Raw genomic sequence first — 23,144 nt, forward strand, 5'->3', positions numbered from 1 at the left:
AAGGGGCACATGACAGGCCCTGTCAGCCACATTAGACCTCAGTCAGCAGCATTAGAAACACTGGCAGGTTCCATTCCACATCCAGGGCCATGGAGGGAACTGGAAAGGCAATTCCTGGAATCCCATGGCTCCTCCTCAGGCTCAAGTCCCCCTTATCAGGGGTCTCTGCTTGTTTCTGCCATTGTTCAATCCACTCAAGAGAAACACCTCCTCCAGGCAGCAGATGTCTCAGGCCTGGGACTCCATGGCCAGAGGAACTGGGGAACAGGCCCTGTGGCCCAGGATGGAAATGAAAGTGCCTACTCCCAGGTGAGGGCATCTGCCACCAAGTGACCACCCCAATTCCAAACCAAAGAGCTGGAAACAGGAGCTGCCAGGGGAAATAGCCCAAAATTAACCTCTCTCTGGGTTAAATTCTCATCTGAGCTGAAGTTCTGAAGACAGATTCAAGGCAACTGGCATAGCCCTCCTCGCCTAACAGGGAGGCTGAAGGCGAGGTTTTCTCTGGCCGTCAGGCTTTGCTTGGACATCTCTGGTCTTTGCTGGGGTCCCAGGCATGGCATCATTCTGCTCGGGATAACTGCATGGAAGCCTCCCTGGTCTCCTCATTGAGGCACCAGGGAGCCTGTGTAGGGACATGCAGTGTTTGAGGTCCCAGAGGACCTACATGGAGCCTTGTGCAGGGCTGGTGCAGATGTGCTGGAAGAGCCTGGACCCCACCAGGCAAGGACACCCTTCCATCGAGAGCAGCAAAATAAGAAACCAGGAAGAACGGCTTCTGAGCTCATCAGACCATGGGGTTTGAATTTAGACTTTAATTCCTTTATACCTGAATATGATACAGAATTTAAACTTGACCTAAAAGTTTTCCCTGGGACTGTAATAATGGAAGAAGGTTTACATTCAAGTTCAGTGCATCTCCATGTTGTTGGCATTTTATTATGAGTTTCCTATGTATTATATTAAAGGAGTGTATTAATATCATCACTTAGCCTCACTGTAGAACCTCTGGTGTGCTGGGTTGGGTGATGTGACTGGACATGGTTTGGGACACAGGCTAGGGAATAAGTCTTCACTTTTGGAAGAGAATGGCCTTGGAGTGGCTTCACAGCAGGGTTCTAACCCAGTTCAGAGTCTCTAGGAAGAAAAAACATATATATGGCAGAAGTAGCCTCAGAGAGGCTCAAAGGCAGACTGGAAGGACTAAGCCTGTAAACTCTAACCCTCCCCTGAGCGGGGAGCCCCCATGGCCACAAAACAGTCAAAGGAGGTAAGGGAATATGCTAGAGGGTGATTATCATCATGCACCACAGGATTCATGAATTTATACAATGAGTGTGATCCAAATAAACATAATACAGATTATTTTCTGGAGCTAGACAAGCTGATTTAAAAATTCATACAGAAAAACAATTAAGAATAGGCAGGAAAACTCCAAAGAGCAATGTGGGTGAGACTCACCTTACCCAATATGAAAGCACACCAAAATCCTCAATAACTGAAAGTGTGTCTTCATCATATAAATAGACCAAAAAAAAAAGACTAGAAACAAAACTTAATAGCTCATAAACACATACAGGAATTCATATGGGATAAAGTCAGAATCTCAGATTAGTGGAGGTAAAGATGGTTTTTCAAATAAATGTTTTGGGAAACCATTTCATAACCACCTGAGAAAAATAAACTTTGGATCTATGTTTTACATTGTATACAAGATAAACTCCAAAGGGATCTAGGATTTCAAAATAAAAAATGAAAGCATAAAAGCACTAGGGGGGAAAATAGCCAGATTTCTTTGTAACTTTGGAGTAGGAAATGTCATAGAAATCCTAAGAAGCTATGATTCAAAATCCAACAGACATTTCAAAAAATTAATATCAGAAATGTCTGTCCTTGGGGCACCTGAGTGGCTCAGTCAGTTAAGCGTCTGACTCTTGATCTCAGCTCAGGTCTTGATCTTAGGGTCGTGCGTTCAAGCCTCATGTTGGGCTCCACACTAGGCATGGAGCCTACTTAAAAAAAAAAAACAAAAACACAGGGGCACCTGGGTGACTCATTGGTTGAGCATCCAACTCTTAGTTCTGGTTCAGGTCATGATCTCAGGGTCATGGCTCCGAGCTTCACATGGAATCTGCTTGGGATTCTCTCTCTCCCCTCCCCCCCCGTCCCTGATCATTCTCTCTCTCTCTCTCTCTCTCTCTAAAATAAATAAATAAAATTTTTAAGAGGAAGAGAGGGCAGGAGGGAGGGAGGCAGGCAGGCAGGCAGGCGCCTGGGTGGTCCAGCCGGTTAAGTGTCTGCCTGCAGCTCAGGATGATCTCAGGGTCCTGGGATCAAGCCCCACATTGGGTTCCCTGCTCAGCGGGGAGTCTGCTTGTCCCTTTCCCCCTTCCCCTTCCCCCTGCTCATGCTCTCTCTCACTCTTTCTCTCTCTCAAATAAATAAATTAAATCTTTTAAAATAAATAAATTAAATTAAAAAAAAAGAAAGGTCTATCCAGCAATCAACCCTTAAAGCAAGGACAAAGGACAAATGACAAAATGGATGAAAAATATCTGTAACTCACAGCACATATTAAAAGCTCACAGAAATAAAGAACCTGATCAAAGCACATGAACAGTTCATAGGAAAGGAAATACATATCATGCAAAGATCTGAAAAATGTTCAACCATATCCTGCACATTAAAACAAAAAGGAGATGCCATTTTCACCCGTAAGAAAGACAACATTCTAGATAAAATACACTCTGTTAACAAAACAGTGAAGAAGATGTCAGTCTCACACACTGAAAAAAGGTCAACGCCTACAGAGGACCATCGAGCACTATCTAGCAATCCCACTTCTGAGAATTTATCCCCAGGTATGCCTGCCTGAACATGAAATGGCCTATGTACAAATTTATTCATTGCATCACCATTGTTCTGTTGTTTTCAAGAGCCAAAAATCAGAAACAACCCAAGGAGTCCAACAATACAGATTAAATAAGATTTGAAATAAGCTAGGCTCTGTTCCCACTACAGAACACTGCACAGCTGTTACGAAAGGTGTGAGGAAGTTCTCTATGAACTAATAAGGAAAGAATCTCTAGAACACACTGTGAAATCCTTTTTAAAATAATTTGTTAAAGATGCTACCTTTGTATAAAAAGACATATATTCATATTTGCTCACATGTGCATGAAGAAACACTAGAAAGACAGAAAAAATTAAAAGTGCTTGCCTACAGAGAGTAAGGGAAACAGAGTGGATGACACATGAGTGAGAGCATGGCTTCCCAAGGCAGACCTTTCCATATCATTTTGATGTAGGAACTATCTGATCATATTACCTATTCAAAAATCAATTACAACAAAATTGGAAGACTTACAATTTTCAATTTCAAAACCTACTACACAAAGCTATAGTAATCAGAACATTGTAAGCACTGGCATAAGAATAGGCATACATAACGATGAAACAGAACTGAAAGTTCATAAATAAACCCATACATATATAGTCAACAAGAGTACAAAGACCATTCAATGGGGAAGAATAGTCTTTTCAACAAATGATGATGGGAAGGCTGGATATTCACATGCAAAAGAATGAGGTTAGATCCTTACCTCACACCATACACAAAAATTAACTCAAAATGGATCAAAGACCTACCTGTATGGACTAAAACTGTAAAACTCTGAGAAGAAACCATAAGGTTATCCTTCATGACAATGGACTTTGGTAATGGTTTCTTAGATATAAAACCAAAAACACAAAAGAAAAAAAAAATAAAACTGGACTTCATCAAAATTAAAAACTGTTAGGGGTGGGGGATGGGTGAGATAGGTGAAGGGGATTAGGAGATACAAACTGTCAGTTATAAAATGAATAAGTCACAGGGATATAAAGTAAAGCACAGGGACTACAGTGTATAATACTGTTATAACTTTGTACGCTGACAGATGGTAACAACACATATCAAGGTGAGCATTTTTAATGTATATAAATGTCAAATCACTATGTTGCACACCTGAAACTAATATAATATTGTATGTCAACTACACTTCAATAAAAAAAAATATGTTAGGGGTGCCTGGCAGCTCAGTTAGTGGAGATGAGACTCTTGATCTCCAGGTCATGATTTCAAGCCCCACATTGAGCCAAAAAAAGGGAGGGAGGGAGGGAGGGAAGGAGGGAAGGAGGGAAGGAGGGAAGGAGGGAAGGAGGGAAGGAAGGAAGGAAGGAAGGAAGGAAGGAAGGAAGGAAGGAAGGAAGGAAGGAAGAAAAAAAGAATTTTTAAACTTTTGTCCATCAAAGGACACTATCAAGAAAGTGAAAGGACAACCCACAGAATGGGAGAAAATATTTGCAAATCATGTAACTAATAAGGGTCTGGTATCTGGAATTTATAAATTACTTACAATTCAGTAAAAAAAAAAAAAGACAAACAATTCAATCTTAATTGTGAGCCCCAACTCGAGGTTTGAACTCACAACCCTGAGATCAAGACCTGAGCTGAGATCAACAGCTGGGTGCTTAACTGAGCCACCCACGCATACCTCAAACAATTCAATCTTAAAATGAGTGAAGATGGGACGCTTTGGTGGCTCAGTCGGTTAAGTGTCTGCCTTTGGCTCAGGTCATGACCCCAGGGTCCTGGGATTGAGTCCCACATTGGGCTCTTTGCTCAGCAGGGAGCCTGCTTCTCCTTCTGCCTGCAGCTCCCCCTGCTTGTGCACTCTCTCTCTGTCTCTTTGACAAATAAATAAATAAAATCTTTTTTAAAAAATTAAAAATAAAAATGAGTGAAGAATTTGAATAACCATTTCTCCAAAGAAGATATACAAATGGCCAACAAGCACATGAAAAGATGCTCAATATCCTTAGCCATTAGAAAAATGCAAATTAAAACCATCATGCTGTACCACTTCACACCCAGTAGGATGGCTATAATCAAAAACTAAGTAAAAATAAAAAAGAAAATAATAAGTATTGGCAAGGATGCAGAGAAATCAGAACCCTCATTGGTGGGAATGTAAAAAGTCACTGTGGAAAAGAATTTGGTGGTGCCTCAATAAGTTAAACAGAATGATCATATGATCCAGCAATTCCACTCCTGAGTATATAACCAAAAGAACTGAAAACAGGTGCTCAAACAAAAACTTGTCCACACATGTGTATAGCAGCCCTATTCACAACAGCTAAAAGGTTGGGAATAAACCAAGTGTCCATCAATGAATGCATGGATAAACAAAATGTGATATATTCATGCAGTGGAATATTCTTCATATAATGGAATGAAGTACTGATAATATGCTACAATGTATGTATGTATGTATGTATGTATGCACAATGCATGTTCAAAAGATGAACCCTGAATACATTATGCTAAGTCAAAGAAGCCAGACACAAAAGGCTGCATATTGATTGTATGGTTCCATTTACATGAAATATCCAGATGAGGCAAATCCATAGAGACCAAAAGCAGATTTCTGGTTGCCAGCGCTAGGGGTGGGGGAGAATGGGAAGTGTCTGCTTAATGTGCATAGGGTTTCTTTACGGGGTAATGAAAATGTTTTGAAACTAGACAGTGGTGATGGTTACACAACACTGTGAGTACATGATCACTTAACTCTACACTTTAAAATGGTTTATTTTACGTTACATGTATTTTACCACAATAAAAAAGAAGTTAATTTTAGAAAGAATAAATACTGAGAATAAAAATTTAGTGACTGACTTAAAACTCAAATGACAGGCTAAACTCCAGACTGGGGCACCTGGGTGGGTCAGTCGTTAAGCGTCTGCCTTCGGCTCAGGTCATGATCCCAGGGTCCTGGGATAGAGTCCCACATCGGGCTCCCTGCTCGGCGGCAAGCCTGCTCTCCCTCTCCCACTCCTGCTGCTTGTGTTCCCTCTCTTGCTATCTGTTTCTCTGTCAAATAAATAAATAAAATCTTTAAAAAAAAAAGAACTTTCCTTATAAAAAATAAATAAATAAATAAACAAACAAACAAACAAACAAACTCCATACTGGACATGGTCAAAGAAAAAATTAGTAAACTGGAGGATCCCCTCAGGGCACAGCAAAGAAAGAGAAAGCAATTGAGACACGATACCATGTATGCTATCATTTAATACACCCTTTGTTTGAAGAAAATATAGAGAGCCAACGAATTTATCAACATTTCTGGATTTGTGGACCCCAAAACAATATGGTTTTAAATTTGTTCTATTTCTGCTGAGAGATTCAGACTCTTCCTTTCATCCTGGGTTATTTCATGTCCTCAGATTACAACGATAGTGAGTTTCTTTACACCTATGCCTATATCTTCTTTTTTAAAAATGGCCTTTATGTCTTCAAACTGAGCTGCAATAGCAGACTCTACTGGGCAAGAAAAAGAGGCTAACCCCACAATTCACAACCAGAAGTATGGAGGGACTCAGGAAATGAGATAAAAGGGGTGAAGGAGAATAAAGACAGGGCGAGGGAGAAGGAGTCCAAGGAGGAAGCAAATGGATGGAACAGTAGAGCCACCAAAATGAGCCTGTCCTCATCTCCCTGGGTCCAGGAGCACTCATCACACAAAATAACTGAACACCTACGGTGTGATATATAAGGCAAGTGCTCTGCCATTACCACAGGATACTGAACCACCACCACATCTATGACACAGTTTATAATGTGGCCCCAGACAGGTGGGGAAAGGAGGCTGCTGTTCACCTTGGAAAATCAACTAAGCAAATCAAGGAATCATGAAAAGCTAGGATCTAAAAACAAAAATGGATTGAGGAGGCTGGCTGGCTCAGTCGGTGGGGCATGCAACTCTTGATTTTGGAGATGTAGGTTCGAGCCCCACCTTAGGTGCAGAGATTACTTAAAAATAAAATCTTTTAAAAGAAACAAAAACAAAAACAAAAATGGATATAGTTTGCCATTTGGGCAAAAGGGAGGTAAACTAGTCACAGAGATGACACAGTATAAGTCTAAGACCTAAAAGAGGCAGAAATAAATAGAGGAAGCTGGTAAGCAAATCACTGAAGAGAATGAATGAAAAGGAAGGAGTGACAGAAAACTTGGTGCGCCTGGGTGGCTCAGCCATTAAGAGTCTGCCTTCAGCTCAGATCATGATCCCAGCATCCTAGGATCCATCAAGCCCCACATCGGGCTCCAGCTCAGCGGGGAGCCTGCTTCTTCTCCCTCTCCAGCTCCTCCATGCTTCCGTTCCCTCTCTCATTCTCTCTCCCTCTGTCAAATAAATAAACAAAATTTAAAAGACAACTAACTAATTTGGCCAACATCAGTCACACATCTGCATCAGATTTCACGAGAGCCATCGGCCTGTACCACAGTCCACCAGCCTTGCCATTTATTAACACTGAAGATGTGATCTCACATTGTGATTTCCTAAATTTACATTAATAATAATGCCTCTGGCATCCAAGTCCTTGCCGAAGCATATAAAAGGCTTCCACTGAAAGCTCACTCAGGCTTCTAACATGCTTTATTGTAGTAAAAAGAGTAGGAAATTAAACAAATCCATAAAAATTAAACACTAACCACGAAGCAAACACTAGATGTGGGCTTCCGCCTCCTGGTGCCTTCTCTTTGTGAACGAACCTGTAGGAGAGACTGACGTAATGGCCGTATCACGGAGTGAACAGAGCTGAGGCAGTCAGAGAGCTGCTACTCTCCTCAGATGTCTTTCCACGCTGGTCTAGCTCTTTGCCACCCACGAGAGATCAGACCCCACAGAGAATACACAGGTAGCTCTTTTTAATACCATGGCAGCTTCTGATTTGCTCAACAAAGCCAACAGGTGATTGCTTACCTGGGCCCATTACAAATGGCTCAGTATTGGAACAAGAAGCTTGTGAGCAGAGAGCTCTCTTTCAACTACTCTGTTTTGGTGTAACATTTATTTTTTTTCCTAACTATAGAAGCAATGCATGTTTAATACTCAACTTTGACAGCATGTAATGCCTCCCACTGAACACTACTTTGAGTGCTCTTTCTGAAGGATGAAGATTCCCAAAGGGCTGCCGAGGGCCACATCTGGACCCAGTTTCCTGGGCCCACTCAGTCACTCTGGGTGTCCAATAAAGCACCCTTAACCTCTGGCTCATTCAGCAGCAGAGGGCAAAAGCTGATGAATGTATGCACTGGGTTTTTCCCCCTAAATCAATTATCAGAGGAAGAGCCAGAGAACAGGAAAAACCTTTTGAAAGCACCAGAGTTATGAGCTATGCAGGATTAAAGATGGCCACAAACTCTGACATCCCTTCCATTGCAAGGTGGGTCTACATCCGTCCCCTGGAGGCTGGGTGGGCTGTGAGATTGCTTTGTCTAATAGCATATGGCAGAAGTGATGCTGTAACCCTTTCCAGGCCTGGCCTCAAGGGGCTGGCACTCTCATTTCCTGTCTCTTGAAACGCCTGGTCTTGGAGTGCTCACTGTGGGAGAAGCCAGCCACAATGTTAGAAATCAAGCTACCCGGGCGCCTGGGTGGCTCAGTTCGTTAAGTGACTGCCTTCGGCTCAGGTCATGATCCTGGAGTCCCGGGATCGAGTCCCGCATCGGGCTCCCTGCTCAGCAGGGAGTCTGCTTCTCCCTCTGACACTCCCCCCTCTCATGCTCGCTCTATCTCATTCTCAGTGAATAAACAAATAAATAAAAAATAATAAATAATAAATAATAAATAAATAAATAAATGAAATCACGCAACCCACAGACCGCCAGGCTGCGAGAAGCCCAAGTGATGGGGAGAGACCCTGGAGAATAAGATGAGGTGGGAAAGATGGGGGAAGCAAGATGCACACGGGCCATCTTAGAAGTAGATCCTCCAGCCCCAGCCAACACCATATGGATCAGAGACAAGCACCCAGCTAAGCCCCTCTTAGATTCCTGACCCAAAAAACTGTGAGGAAGACAGAAGGGTTATTTTTAAGCCACTGCATTTTGGGGTAGTATGTTATGCAGCAATAGTGAATAGGAGCATAAGGCAAGGTAGGCAAGTTCTTGAGAAGAGGAGATGCTCCCACAAAGCCAAAGGGTCAAGGGGCCACCTTAACTGGACCAGAGTGGGGAGGGGTGCCATGGCAGAAGCAAAGCCTGAGAGTTCCAAACAGATTACACCCAAACAGGTCAAGGGTGTTGAGAATTCTGGTCCTGCTGGTGTGGTGGGTCAGCTTGGTTTCAAGTACCAACTCAAGACCAACCAGGGCAGAACACACCTCAAAGAGCCATTTGGGGGAATTACGCTACTTGCTCCTCCCTCCCAGATACCCCTTATTAACTGCACACACATCTATGACAGACCCCTCTCCATCCCCACTGCCAGAAAGGCAGTTCTGCTAGGACCACCTACTCCCCTTGACCACACCCCTTTTATTAATCCCACCTCCCAGGAGCCACCAACAAAGCAAGTCAAGGACACACAAGTGGCACTTTCAGGTAGCCCTTCCAGAAAGCATTTCTCCTATCCCCCTTCCCAACAGCCCCAGACTTCCACTGTGGCTCCAGGTGGCCCCCAGGAGGTCAACTCCATATTCTACAAAACACATGACCTAAACTGAGTCACACAGTCCATCCCATATTGGTTCAAGGGTGGCCATGTGACCTAAGCTGGCCCAATCAAAGTGACCTTCAGGACTTCTGCTTGAAATGCAGAAACAAAAACTTGCTCTCCTTCTTGGGATGGTGAACTGTGAAGACTGCAACCATCATGACCATCCTGCAGAAGGCCTGCCTGAGGACAAGGCTGACATGCACGGGGGGAAAGCAGGGCTCAGACAATCCCAGAGAACAGTCACAGTGGTGATGACAGAGGGCATCTAGCCCAAGCTGAACCTGAACTCATCATACCTCCACATGCTTCAGTCATAAAGCAATAAGCTCTATTTCAATGAAGACAGTTGAGGTGGGTGGGGCATAAAGGGAAGAGCTGCAGGTAGTGAGGAAAAGTCTGAAAGGTGGGGCGGGTAGGGAACAGAACAGGAAATAAAGGGAACAATCTTCCCACTATTCAATCCTTAACAACAAGTTAAGAGACATAAACTAAATGTAAATTTAAAATAAAGTTCTAGTCATTAAAGAGCAAAGGAGTAAAAATAAACACTAAATCTAATTAAGTCAATAGCCAAGACATGGAAACAACCTAAGTGTCCACTGATAGATGAATACATAAAGAAGAGGTGGTATATAGACACAAGAGAATACTATTCAGGAAGGAGAAGGAGAAGGAGAGGGAGGGAGAGAGGAGGAGGAGGAGGGGGGAGGAGGACGAGGAGGGAGAGGGGGAGGAGGATGAGGAGGGGGAGGGGGAGGAGGGGGAGGAGGGGGGGAGGAGGGGGAGGAGGGGGAGTAGGGGGAGGAGTGGGAGGAGGGGGGAGGAGGAGGAGGGGGAGGGGGAGGAGGACGGGGAGGAGGAGGGGGAGGAGGGGGAGGAGGGGGAGGAGTGGGAGGAGGGGGGGAGGAGGAGGAGGGGGAGGGGAGGAGGAGGAGGGGGAGGGGGAGGAGGAGGGGGGAGGAGGGGGAGGGGGAGGGGGAGGAGAAGGAGGGGGAGGGGAGGAGGGGGAGGAGGAGGAGGAGGGGGAGGAAGAGGAGGAGGGGAGGGGGAGGAGGAGGAGGAGGGGAGGGGGAGGAAGAGGAGGAGGGGAGGAGGAGGAGGGGGAGGGGGAGGAGGAGGGGGAGGAGGAGGGGGAGGGGGAGGAGGGGGAGGAGGGGGAGGAGGGGGAGGAGGGGGAGGAGGGGGAGGAGGGGGAGGAGGGGGGAGGAGGGGGAGGAGGAGGGGAGGAGGGGGAGGAGGGGGGAGGAGGGGGAGGAGGGGGGAGGAGGGGGAGGAGTTGGAGGAGGAGGGGAGGAGTTGGAGGAGGGGGGAGGAGGGGAGGAGGAGGAGGGAAGGAGGAGGAGGAGGAGGGGAGGAGGGGGAGGAGTAGGGGGAGGGGGAGGAGGAGGGGGAGGGGGAGGAGGGGGGAGGAGGAGGAAATCCTGCCATTTGCAAGAACATGGATGGACCGTAAGGGCTTTCAGTCAGACACAGAATGACAAATACTATACAATCTCACATACATGTAGAATCTAAAAACCCATCTCATAGATTCACAGCACAGATTGGTGGTTGCCAGAGGCAGAAGGTGGAAGGTGGGTGAAATGGGTAAAAGTGGGCAAAAGGTTCAAACCTCCAGTTGTAAGATAAATAAATTCTGGTATATAAGGTATGCCGTAGTGACCAAAGCTAACAATACTGTATCACATATTTGAAAGTTGCTAGGAGAGTAGATCTTAAAAGTTCTCATCACAAGTAAAGTAAAACTGTAACTACGTGAGGTGATGAACTAACCGAATGTAATACTGGCAATCATTTCACAATATACCCAGATATCAAATCATCATGTTGTACAACTAAAGCTAACAGGGTGTTACATGTCAATTGTATTATAAAACTAGAAAAAACATTTTCAATTTTTTTCAAAAAGGAAATTAAACTACTTCATTTAAGTCTTAAAATTGTCAAAGCAGCCCCGAGAATCCTAAAATAAAGAAAATGTATTTATTAGCAGTTGGTTTGTGTTCCATCATCCTTTTAGCTCTCAGAGGGCTTTTCATACTGGAGCTGGAAACCAAAAACTCAAAATTAAGCAAAACATTACAAGTGTGTAAAACATGCTGTCTGCATCCTGTTCTACCAAAGACCATAAAAGAGATAAAAAGCTGAAAGAGCAAGAGAGGCACTGTTGTTTCACTGAAGTGCTTCTGAAAGGCCGAAGGATTTGGAAATAAATTGATTAAAACTCTTCGCATAAATCACGTCAATTTTTATCAAAACGATCAGATGTATGATATCCCCACATACTTAAATTGTGGCCCATTATAAAATTATAGTGTTTATAGTACATTGCTTCAGGCACTTCAGAGAATTATCTGGATAAAATACATATCATTTCAAAAAGTAAAAGGAATACAAAACACCTAATAATACACAAAACACTCCTCTTCAAGGACTCAGATGAAAGCTGTTTTGTTTTCACTTGAGCATTCTTTAACAACCACTAGTGTTCTCCCATTTAAAGTGCCTTCATTTACGCTTTTATACAGGGCTTCAGTACATTCTAAAATACGTCTGAGATTACTCAGAAATGTGATGATTCTCAAATATCAAGCACAGAAGACAATGATGACAGCATTTAATCCTCAGCTCAGCAAAGAGAAATAATTATTCAGAGGACCTGACTTAATTACTAATTTTGGGAAGAAACATGTTTGCAGCAAAGCCATGCCAAAGGATCCCAATGGACACAGGGTGAGAAAAAATACTGGAGACGTCCATGACCAGAATTATGAATGGAGCTCTAAACTTGGATTATTTCCAGAAGAGGCAAATACATTCTACTCTATCGGGACCCAAGTAGAGAGTGGGATTCGATTTAAGGCAGGGGTATCCTAATCATGGCAAAGGGACGCTTCACATGGGTAAGAGGAAAGAAATGCTGAAGAGGGATAGGAATATCACTCTTCCAAACGTAAGTGAATCTGATGAGCTGACAATCCTCAATGTGGGGCTTTGCTACAGAGCTTCAAAATGAGGCAGTAACTTCTAACCCTTCAGGTTGAAAATAGGTCCAATAAATAAGGGATCAAGCTTTGTTTCTTCCAGAGAAAGTCAAAGTATAGGAGATACTACAGAGTTAACTATTAACAAGTCTTAGAGGTCGACAAAAGGGTATGATGGCAGGAAAAGAAATTGCAGCCAGGGGCACCTGGGTGGCTCAGTTGGTTAAGCGACTGCCTTCAGCTCAGGTCATGATCCTGGAGTCCCAGGATCGAGTCCCGCATCGGGCTCTCTGCTCAGTGGGGAGTCTGCTTCTCCCTCTAACCTTCCCCCCCCATGTACACTCTCTCTCTCTCATTCTCGCTCTCCCAAATAAATAAATAAACCTTTAAAAAAAAAAAGAAATTGCAGCCAGATACTGAGACATTCTACTAAGAACAGCCTAACACTGAGATGTATTACCAAAGGAGGCTAAACATTCTAATAGCTTTGAAGAAAAAGGCAAAACATGATGGTTTTAAATGCAATCTGCCCCCTCCTCAGAAACATGAAAACAGAATATAAATGAATGTCCCCTTAAACAGACTCATAATTTCAGATTCATAATTCTCCCATAAACCAGGACCACTATTCCAAGGCATTTTCTAGACTAAACCTCCGTCAAACTAGGTTGGCATTCCCGCCAATAAGCAGTTAGGCAAAGACCTATGCCTTCACTGTCCAATATGACATCCATTAAGCACACATGGGTATTGGGTATTTGAAGCGTGCCTGGTCCAAATTGAGATGGGCTATATGTATAAACTACACACGAAGATTTAGAAGACTTTAGCACCAAAAAAGAATGAAAATTATCTCAATCACCTTTTTATACTGATGGTGAAGTGAAATCATACTATTTTGGATATATTTGGGTTAAATAAAATATACTTTTAAAATTAATTTCACTTGTTTCTTTTTACTTTTTTTTAACATGGCTACTAGAAATTGAAAAGGATTTGTGGCTTGCATTGTTTTCTCTGTCGGACATGATAAGCAAGCACCACTGTATCAAACACACGTCTCAGTTGCTAAACATTTCACAGGTGAACAAAAGAATGAAGACGGGTAAACAGTATCAGGGGCCTTCAGAGGACTCTTACCATGGCAGAGAAGCAGCCACTACGTTGTTTTAAGGAAATGATAAGCTCAAACAACAAACTTCCTGGAAAAGGAGATGCTGTAATTGCAGATTCTCTTTTCCCCCTTCTGGAGGTGTCCCAGAGACTCTCCTCTTGGGCGGGCTCACCCCCCTGCCTACCTTTGATGAGCTCCGGCCTGTATGTCTTCCGCAGCTGCTCCAGGAAGCTGTTGTAGAAGCTCTCTGCCTGCTCCGTGGGCATTGCCAGGTGGAAGTCAGGCTTATTGCCCTTGAGGACACACTGGAGGGTAAACTGGCTGATGCACAGCACCTCGTACTGTTTGTCCATCACACTCTTCGACCAGTGTTTCCCGCTCTCATCCTCAAACACGCGCAGGTTTAAAATCTTTCTGACCCTAAGAGAAAAACAGTGGTGAGAGCTACCTAAAGAATCATAAGCCCCCCAACACACTCCATACCACCAAAATGTCACCAGCATCCTGTCAAATAAGGACATAATATTGACGTAATATTATATGTATTACATATATATAAGGACAAAAGAAGCAAGTTAGTTGGGCCTTGGGCAAGTTATATGAGGTAGTCACAGGGCTGTTTTGGGATTCCTTTTTTTTTTTTGGTCAGTCCCTCCAGCAGCTACCCACAGGAACTGGAGCTAAGAACAACCACTCACTACCTGCTCCTTCAAGTTAGTGGATATGTCAAGACATGGGTCCAATTCTAATTTTTTTATAGAAGAATTCAATCTTTACACTGGAATAAATGATACCCCCTTTCTACATCCTTTCTTGGAGCTACTCAAAATGAACCACCGGGCAAACACCATGGAGAAAACTCAAGGTTACTGCAAATATACAAAAAGGCCTGGCGAAAGCCTCCCTGACAACTGTGTCACATGCCTCTTGAGCCCCAGGAGGAACTTTCTTATAAATGTGGATGATAAAGAGCAGCCACTTTGGGGAGCCTGGGTGGCTCAGTTGTTAAGCATCTGCCTTCGGCTCAGGTCATAATCCCAGGGTCCTGGGATCGAGCCCCGCATCGGGCCCCGCATTGGGCTCCCTGCTCCGCAGGAAGCCTGCTTCTCCCTCTCCCACTCCCCCTGCTTGTGTTCCCTCTCTCGCTGCATCTCTCTCTGTCAAATAAATAGAAAGAGCAGCCACTTTGGCAAGGAAGAGAACCAGGGAACGTTTATTCCTTAGCGGGAATTAAGTTCCAAGTCTGAGTTCAACCTAATACAAAGGGACATTTGGGTGGAATTACACCAGGTATGGGCACCAACAGGCAGAATAAACAGATCCACATACACCTGAAACAAATGTGCCATGTGGTGCTGGGGGTGGGAGGAAGGCAAACATGGGGACAGGGGAGGCGGCCTGTACTTAGAGAGCCAGTCAGGGAACAGCAATGACAAACTCCCCCATCTTAGTAAAAAGAGCACCAGCTTCCAAGTCAGCGAGCCTAGATTCTAACTTGAATTCAGGCTTTTTGCTACATACATGTTCATGATCTCAGGCAAGTAATTTAACCGTCTGAGCTCCAGATCCTATGCACACAATGAACAACTGAGCATTTTTTAAGTGCATAAATGGTGCCCAGATCATACTACTTAAATTGGAAAGAGAAATCATTCATAAGAAAAGAAGTTAAGTTTTTTAATAAGAAAATGGTTCATGGATAAAGGAGCAAATAGGGACCGAGGCCACTGGGTTCCAGCTCTGCTCCTGACTTAGTGGGTGTCACCTGACAAACAAACTACTCTTCCTTGGTCTCCTCACCTGCAACATGGAGATAACCATATTACATCAATGGGACACAGATAAAAGTAACAGGGGCTCACTTCATAGGAACAAAATACTATCAAAGTTCCCAGTGTATGTATATATATAACTTGGATAGGTAGATAGGTAGGTAGGTAGGTAGGTAGGTAGACAGAGATATAACCACTACATAGCCCATTCAAACAGCAATGACTCAGAAATCTGCCTCTTACATGTGCTCCAGGTCCTTCTGTGTATCTTCCAGAGAAATACCCAGCAACACACAGATACCCCGTCCAATAGCACTTATTTGCTCTCCTCCAACTAGAAAGGAAACAAAAAGGAAAAAAGATTCAGAACCAAACAGGTGGCATGATGCACTTTTAAGTAACCAAAGGAATGTTTAAACATCACACATACTTCTTATAACTTCTTTTTTATCTAGAATGAATGAGTTCTTAAATGAATAACCATTAAGCCAAATTTTAGGGCCACATTTTCATCTGTGTTATCTTGGGTAAGACACCTCAAACTTTCCATGACAGAATTTGCCTACCTGTAAAAACAGAACAGTTTTCCTCTCCAGAGAATAAACCTCAGCTGTATTAATTCTCTGAAAAGAGACACCTGTTTTTCTTGGGAATCAGCAAATATGGTAACACAAAATAGAGATAGCACAAAATAATAGACATTAATGTCAGAAAAATAAAGAAATAATTTTTCTACTTACTACAAAAAGATAAATATATTATATATAAAAACCACAGTTTAAAAGGTAAGCTTCAAGGTGCCTAAGTGGTGCAGTCAGTTGACATCCAACTTTTGGTTTCGGCTCAGGTCACGATCTCCGGGTCGTGGGATCAAACCCGGCGTCGAGCTCCAGAGCTCAAGACTCTCTCTCCCTCTTCCTCCGCTCCTCCCCCCTTCTCTAAAATACATAAATAAATCTTTTTAAATTTAAAAAAAAAATAATTAAATAAATACATGTTAAGCTTCAAGTCAGCAAACTTCCATTATTTCCCAGTTTGGTACTAAACTTTGTATTCTAAACCAATGACCTCCAAAGCCCTTTCATTCATGCACCTCATCCACAAAAAAACAAATCTCTTAGTAGATATTCCAAACATCTGTGTATGTATTTATAATCAAATGTACGCTTTACTAACATGAGGCAGTATCTCAGTGCTGGCACAGTTCTTAGGCCAAGATCCATCATTATTACGGTAAATCTAAATCATATTTCATAAGTCAATCAGAGAAAGACACGTATCATATGACCTCACAGATATGAGGAATTCTTAATCTCAGGAAACAAACTGAGTATTGCTGGAGTGGTGGGGGGTGGGAGGGATGGGGTGGCTGGGCTATAGACATTGGGGAGGGTATGTGCTATGGTGAGCGCTGTGAATTGTGCAAGACTGTTGAATCACAGATCTGTACCTCTGAAACAAATAATGCAACATATGTTAAGAAAAAAGAAAAAGAAGAAGATAGCAGGAGGGGAAGAATGAAAGGGAGTAAGTCAGAGGGGGAGACGAACCATGAGAGACGATGGACTCTGAAAAACAAACTGAGGGTTCTAGAGGGGAGGAGGGTGGGGGGATGGGTTAGCCTGGTGATGGGTATTAAAGAGGGCACGTTCTGCGTGGAGCACTGGGTGTTATGCACAAACAATGAATCATGGAACACTACATCAAAAACTAATGATGTAATGTATGGTGATTAACATAACAATAAAAAATTTTTTAAAAATCTAAATCATATTTCAAATGTTAAATCTTTGTAACTTTCAAAATTTTTGGCCAACTTTTTGCCAAATCTCATTAGATTACTGATGTCTTGTTATTTTACCATCTATTAACCTAATGTTCCAATCAGGAGAAGGGTAGACTCTGCCATTTTCCTGTTTGCTTCTGCTGGATAATAGTATCTATAAATATACCTGACAAGGCATCATAGACTGGAACGTGTTGCCATATCCTGCAAGCTAAGGAAAGAATGAGAAACCCCCCATCTTCCTCCACCTAGCTGACAAGGGACCACCTGACATGCAGACCCCAGGGGAGTATCAGCATCAACACATTCCAACCCAAATATCAGTAAAGCTTAATTTCTCTTCTTTTTATCCTAAGAAGTATTTTCTTCTGTGTTGCTTTGCTTATAATGGACTATGAGTGATTTACTGTCCTTTGAGCCAATGACTCAGAAGCTGAAACAGAAATAATCTATCCTGAAATAAGCAGTAAACAATTGGGGTGGTTCACTTGTTTGGGGTGGTTCACTTGTTTGTGGTGCTTTAGAAAAAGCTTCCGGCTTTATTTGTTCTTTAAAGAAGTCACTATTATTTTCTTATAATATCAATGTATTTTTTTAAATTTTCCCCATAGTTAATGATGTAATGTATGGTGATTAACATAACAATAAAAAATTTTCCCCATAGTATGTTTTAAAAGCTTAAATATAATGGTTATTGAGTTATAACCACTATTAAATTAATGCATAAGCATTATAGAAAATTTGGAAAATATAAGAAACAGGAAGGAAGGGTGCCTGGGTGGCTCAGTTGGTTAAGTGACTGCCTTCGGCTCAGGTCATGATCCTGGAGTCCCAGGATCGAGTCCCACATCGGGCTCCCTGCTCAGCAGGGAGTCTGCTTCTCCCTCTGACCCTCTTCCCTCTCGTGCTCTCTATCTCTCATTCTCTCTCTAATAAATAAATAAAGTCTTTAAAAAAAAAAAAAGAAACAGGAAGGAAAAAAAGAACACCCAAAGATAAGCACTTTAATATTTCAATGATTTCCTTTTGATATTTTCTCTATCCATGGATTTACTTCATATTTGTTTTCAACTACTGTAATAATATTGTATATAAATTTTTGTGTCCCATCTTTTCTCTTAACAGTGCCGAAGGACTTTTTCATGTTATAAGCTTTTCCTAAACATCTTTTAATAGTTACATCCCATCAAGTGGAATTGTTGCAGTCCATCCAATGGACCGACTAACCATCCCATTTGGCTGGATATATTGTTTGTTTCAAAATTCTCACTTCAATAAATAACACTGTGGGGAAAATCTTTGTATACTAGACTTTAGACTTTACATTTTAGAGCAGTTTTAAATTCACAGCAAAACTGAGCAAAGATACAGAGATTCAGGTGTCTGGGTGGCTCAGTCGGTTAAGTGTCCGACTCTTGATTTGGGCTCAGGTCATGATCTCAGGGTCGTGAGATCGAGCCCTACATCAGGCTCTGCACTGGGCATGGAGCCTGCTTAAGATTCTCTCTCTCCTTCTCCCTCTGCCCCACATCCCCTCTCAAAAATAAAAGAAAAAGGTACTATACTCACTGTCCCCATACATGCATAGCTTCCCCATTGTCAACATCCCCCACCAGAGGGGTACATTTGTTACAACTGATGAACCTGCACTGACACATTATTATCACTCAAAGTCCATAGTTGACATTAGGGTTCACTCTTGGTGGTGTACATTCTATAGGTTTGGACAAATATACAGTAACATGTATCCACCATTACAGTATCATACAGAGTAGTTTCACTGCTCTAAGAATCCTCCCTGCTCTGCCTATTCATCCCTCTAAATCTTTTCCTACAATTAGTATTCTCTTCTTAGAACAGATTCTGAAAAGTAGAATCACTATTCAAAGTGATTCAAATCACTACCTGAAGAGTTTCATGCTTCTCCCTCTTCCTCAGCCACTCTCTCGTGCTCTCTCTCTCTCTCAAATAAATAAAATCTTTAAAAAAAAAGTTTTTTTTTAAAAGGGGGGGCGCCTTGGGGCACCTTGGTGGCTCAGTCATTAAGCGTCTGCCTTCGGCTCAGGTCATGATCCCAGGGTCCTGGGATCGGCTCTGCGGGAAGCCTGCTTCTCCCTCTCCCACTCCCCCTGCTTGTGTTCCTGCTCTTGCTCTCTCTCTCTCTGTCAAATAAAATCTTTAAAAAAGGGGGGGGGGGGGCTCCTGGGTGGCTCAGTCAGTTAAGTGTTTCCCTTCAGCTCAGGTCATAGTCCCAGAGGGGCTCCTTGCTCAGTGGGGAGCCTGCTTCTCCCTCTCCGAGCTCTGCCACTCTTTCATGCTCCCTCTTTCTTTCTTAAATAAATAAAATCTTTAAAAAATTTTTTTGAAGGGTTTCAACATTTTTATAATGTATTACTGCCTTAATAAGAAACATATTATGCCCCAAAGCCTATATATAACATAGTTTGCTCTCTTATTTTGGAGTAGTTTTGCTCCCCCCGCCGCTCCAGGGAGAAGTAGAAGAACTAAGAGATCGAAAGCGTTCTTTTATTATAGACAAATGGATTTCCAAGGGAAAAAACTTGAGTCACTAATTTAGACAACAGATCACAGGGCTAGAAAAGACCTGAGATATTTGGTCAATTTACCATGTACACTGGCATCACCACTGACCTCTTCTTCAAGAAGAATTCACAACCTCTCAAATTAACTCATTCAAGCCCATTTTAGATCCTCTTCCCAACATTCTATGATTCTATTCAGATTTTCGCTGCTGAAGCTAAGTGATGGGACATGGGAGTTACCACACTTTGCCACCTGTGTAACCAAAAGAATATGTTTGAAATGTTCCATAATAAAGCTTTTAAAATTAGATTATCACAATAACCATGCTAAGGCAACAAAATGTGCTTGACCAACCTCATTAAGTGAGCCTGCCACATAATTAGATATGACTCCTAATATTGTACTCTGTCCCAACCATAAAATCAGAAGTGACATTTTAGAACCCCCATGATAAAATGCCATTTGTGTACAGCCACGTTTCAGTGAAGCCAGTCACATTCTAAAGGAATCAGAAAATCTTTCCATTACAGTTCAACTAGAAGGCCTGGCTAACCTGAAGGTCCCTCCAGCACTGAGAGAGAATTCCATTTTATTTAAAACTTCCCACAATTAACACCCTTCTCTTTTTTTAAATACCCTTACCTTTTTTAATATGCAGCTTTGTTTTTTAACCAAAAGCACCAATTTAAATAGTAAACTAAAATCACTCAAACTATTCAGCAAATCTCACAAAATACATATTCTCAATATTCCAGATCAGCAGAATGAAGAGTGCAAGAGAAAATTAGAACTTAAATTCCTCAAAGTTCACTCATTGTTCGTGATGACCACACAGAGCAGAATGCAAGATTTTGCTCAAAAAAGCAAAACCTCTTTTCATCTATGTATTTCCCCAGTTTTAGTTCATTTAAATATTAACTGAAAGGCCAAAAAAACCTTTGTTTTAAAAGCCAGGTAAATCCCAAAGCTATTGTGTTCCCTATTACTCCAGGACCATATCCAAAATCAGTTAACAGAACAGCTTAGACATCATTAGGTAGCATTGAAAAGTAGACTCTCAGATCTAAATATATGGTTTTGCTGGGTGCGTTGTTTCTTTAGGGGATTTTGTTGCTTTGTTTTTAAATTTAGGTTTTTGTGGACAAAAGAACACACATTTGGTGTAGACTGGTTAAAGAAAAGGATATCTGGAATTACCTGGACTGAAACAATACTGTAAGTCTGAAGAAAAAAACCAGAAGACTTAGAAGACAATCTTAAAAGTAGTCATTAAAAAAATTTGAACATCTTTTTATCTTGGTTTGACTTTCTAAAACGACTACCTTATATACATTAATCATCTGGATCTCTGATGTTCGAACTAGACTACAGTGATCCAGCAATGACGAATGGCTGGGTGGCTTGGTCCACAAGAAACTGGTGGCAAAGAGAAATATTTCATCCAGAATTCTTTAGATTCTGACCCCATCCCTACAGGGTTAGAGAAATGAGAAAGAGAGGTGTCCTGGGGGGCGGGGATCATTCTGTATCTAGCCTGGGTGCTGGTCACGTGGGTGTGCACAACTGTCAGAACTCATCCATGTGAACAACTCTTCATATCTGTGCATTTTATTGGCAGTCAAGCTCCATAAAAATTGGGACACGTAGACAATGGGCAAGAATGGGAAATTTAAAACAGAACGTTGTAAGAGGGGAATCGGGGTCCTTGCTCCGGAAATGCTGCCTACGTGTTGTTTGTGCAACATTCCACAGAAGAACGGGCCATGGGGATGCTCGGAGGTTCTGCCACCCGATACTTGGGACCAAAAAAAAAAAAAAAAAACGATAATAAGGCGCCTTTATCGTGAACCCAAAGCAGAACCCTGCAGCCGGGGCCGCGCGTGAGTGCGCGGGGCACGTGGACTGCTCCGCGGCCGCGGCGGCGCCCGGAGCCAACCCGGGGACTCCGGGCTGCGGGGGCAGAGCTGGCCAGGGCCCGCAGCGGCCGTAGCGGCCCTGGGGACGGCCCGGCGGAACCCTCGCGGGGGCGGCCAGTAACTGCCGGGCGCGGGGTCAGGGGTGGCTCCTCCCGGGCCCGGCCCCGGCCCCGCCCGACTGACCTGTGACGCTGGCCCGGGTGACGCGCTGCACCACGGCTTTCATGGCGGCGGCTGGGACGAGTGGGGCGGCGCCGCGCTCCTTCCGGCCTCGCGACTCTGCGGGCGGCTCGGCGGCCGGCGCCCTCTGCGGGTGACACCAGGAAGCGCGCCGAACCGCCCGGTCGGCCCCGGTTGGCGGCGACACGCCCACGTCGGCCACGCCCACCCACTGGTCGGCCACGCCCGCGTCGGTCACGCCCACCTGGTATAGGTCCCGCCCCTTCCTCGGTCTCGCCCCCACCAGATACAGAAAGCCCTGCCCGGCCCCTGCCCCTGCGCAGTTTCTGCACCGGATGTTTCTCACATCCCCGACCTGAAAGCCAATCATCTCTAAATCCCAGCTTTGTCCTGAACCCTAATCTTGTGCTCCGACTTTCACCCTTCCACCCCTCTGTCCTGACGCTCCCAAATTCCTTTTCCCTTGTTTTCCTGCTTCAGTGGCTTCTCATAAACCAGACAGAACAGAATCTGCTGCCTAAAATAGCCCTTTAACTACGGTATGTAAGTATTCTTACATACCGTAAGTCATATTCATATGACTTAGCCATGCCATGGCAGTGCAGAGATCTATGAGCCTATAATTCTAATTCCTCTAATACTAACACTTAGCAGCTCCACTCACCCAGGGTTGTTAGGAGATTTAAATAAAACAGACTGTAAAAATCATTCGAAAGCTGCAAAGGACTGTACAAGTATTACCCTAACAAATTATTACCACTGATTAAAAATAAGCCTCTTGCAGGAGCGCCTGGGTGGTTCAGTCGGTTAAGTGTCTGTCTTCTGCTACAGTCATGACCTCAAGGTCTTGGGATCTAGCCCCAAATCAGGCTCCCTGCCTAGTGGGGAGTCTGCTACTCCTCTCCCTCTGCCCCCCCCTCCCCTCGCCTCTGCTCAGGCTCTCTCTTGCTGTCTTGCTCTCTGTCTCAAATAAATCTTTAAATAAATAAATAAATTGAATAAAAATAAATAAAATAAAAAAGAAGCCCCTTTCAGTGTGCCTTCTTCTCCAAGCCCTCTAATAGTATTAGTGGGTGCGGTGTGATGACATTCAGAACAGGCTACTCCAAAATATGGCACCTTGGCATATTGAATACTGTAAACTAACGGAGCTTGAGAAAGCAGCAGGATCAGGAAAGTCACTCTGAACTTCCCTCCACCCTTCTCCCCTGAAACCAGTCAAAAATCCTTGTGTGAGAGGTGCCTTCCTCCACCCTGATCCGCAAAGACAAAGGGATGGCAAGAACAAACAGGCCTTGCTAAG

At 43.4% G+C, this 23,144-nt stretch overlaps 1 protein-coding gene across 1 annotated transcript in view; it reads right to left on the reverse strand.

Moving 5' to 3' along the window:
- Positions 1-21,951, reverse strand: part of DTD1 (D-aminoacyl-tRNA deacylase 1) — a 174,478-nt gene extending 152,527 nt beyond the window's left edge. Inside the window, exons 1-3 of the mRNA XM_028112993.2 lie at positions 21,845-21,951; positions 15,659-15,749; positions 13,828-14,063 (exon numbers count right to left, since the gene is read on the reverse strand). Of these exons, the coding sequence (XP_027968794.1) occupies positions 13,828-14,063; positions 15,659-15,749; positions 21,845-21,887 (370 nt within the window). The 5' untranslated portion in view covers positions 21,888-21,951. The remainder of the gene's footprint in view (positions 1-13,827; positions 14,064-15,658; positions 15,750-21,844) is intronic.
- Between the last annotated feature and the right edge of the window lie 1,193 nt (positions 21,952-23,144).

Source organism: Eumetopias jubatus, unplaced genomic scaffold (genome assembly GCF_037043125.1).
Source record: "Eumetopias jubatus isolate StellerSeaLion01/CBP00866 unplaced genomic scaffold, mEumJub1_p1.0 scaffold_9, whole genome shotgun sequence".
In the NCBI taxonomy this organism is placed as follows: Eukaryota; Metazoa; Chordata; class Mammalia; order Carnivora; family Otariidae; genus Eumetopias; species Eumetopias jubatus.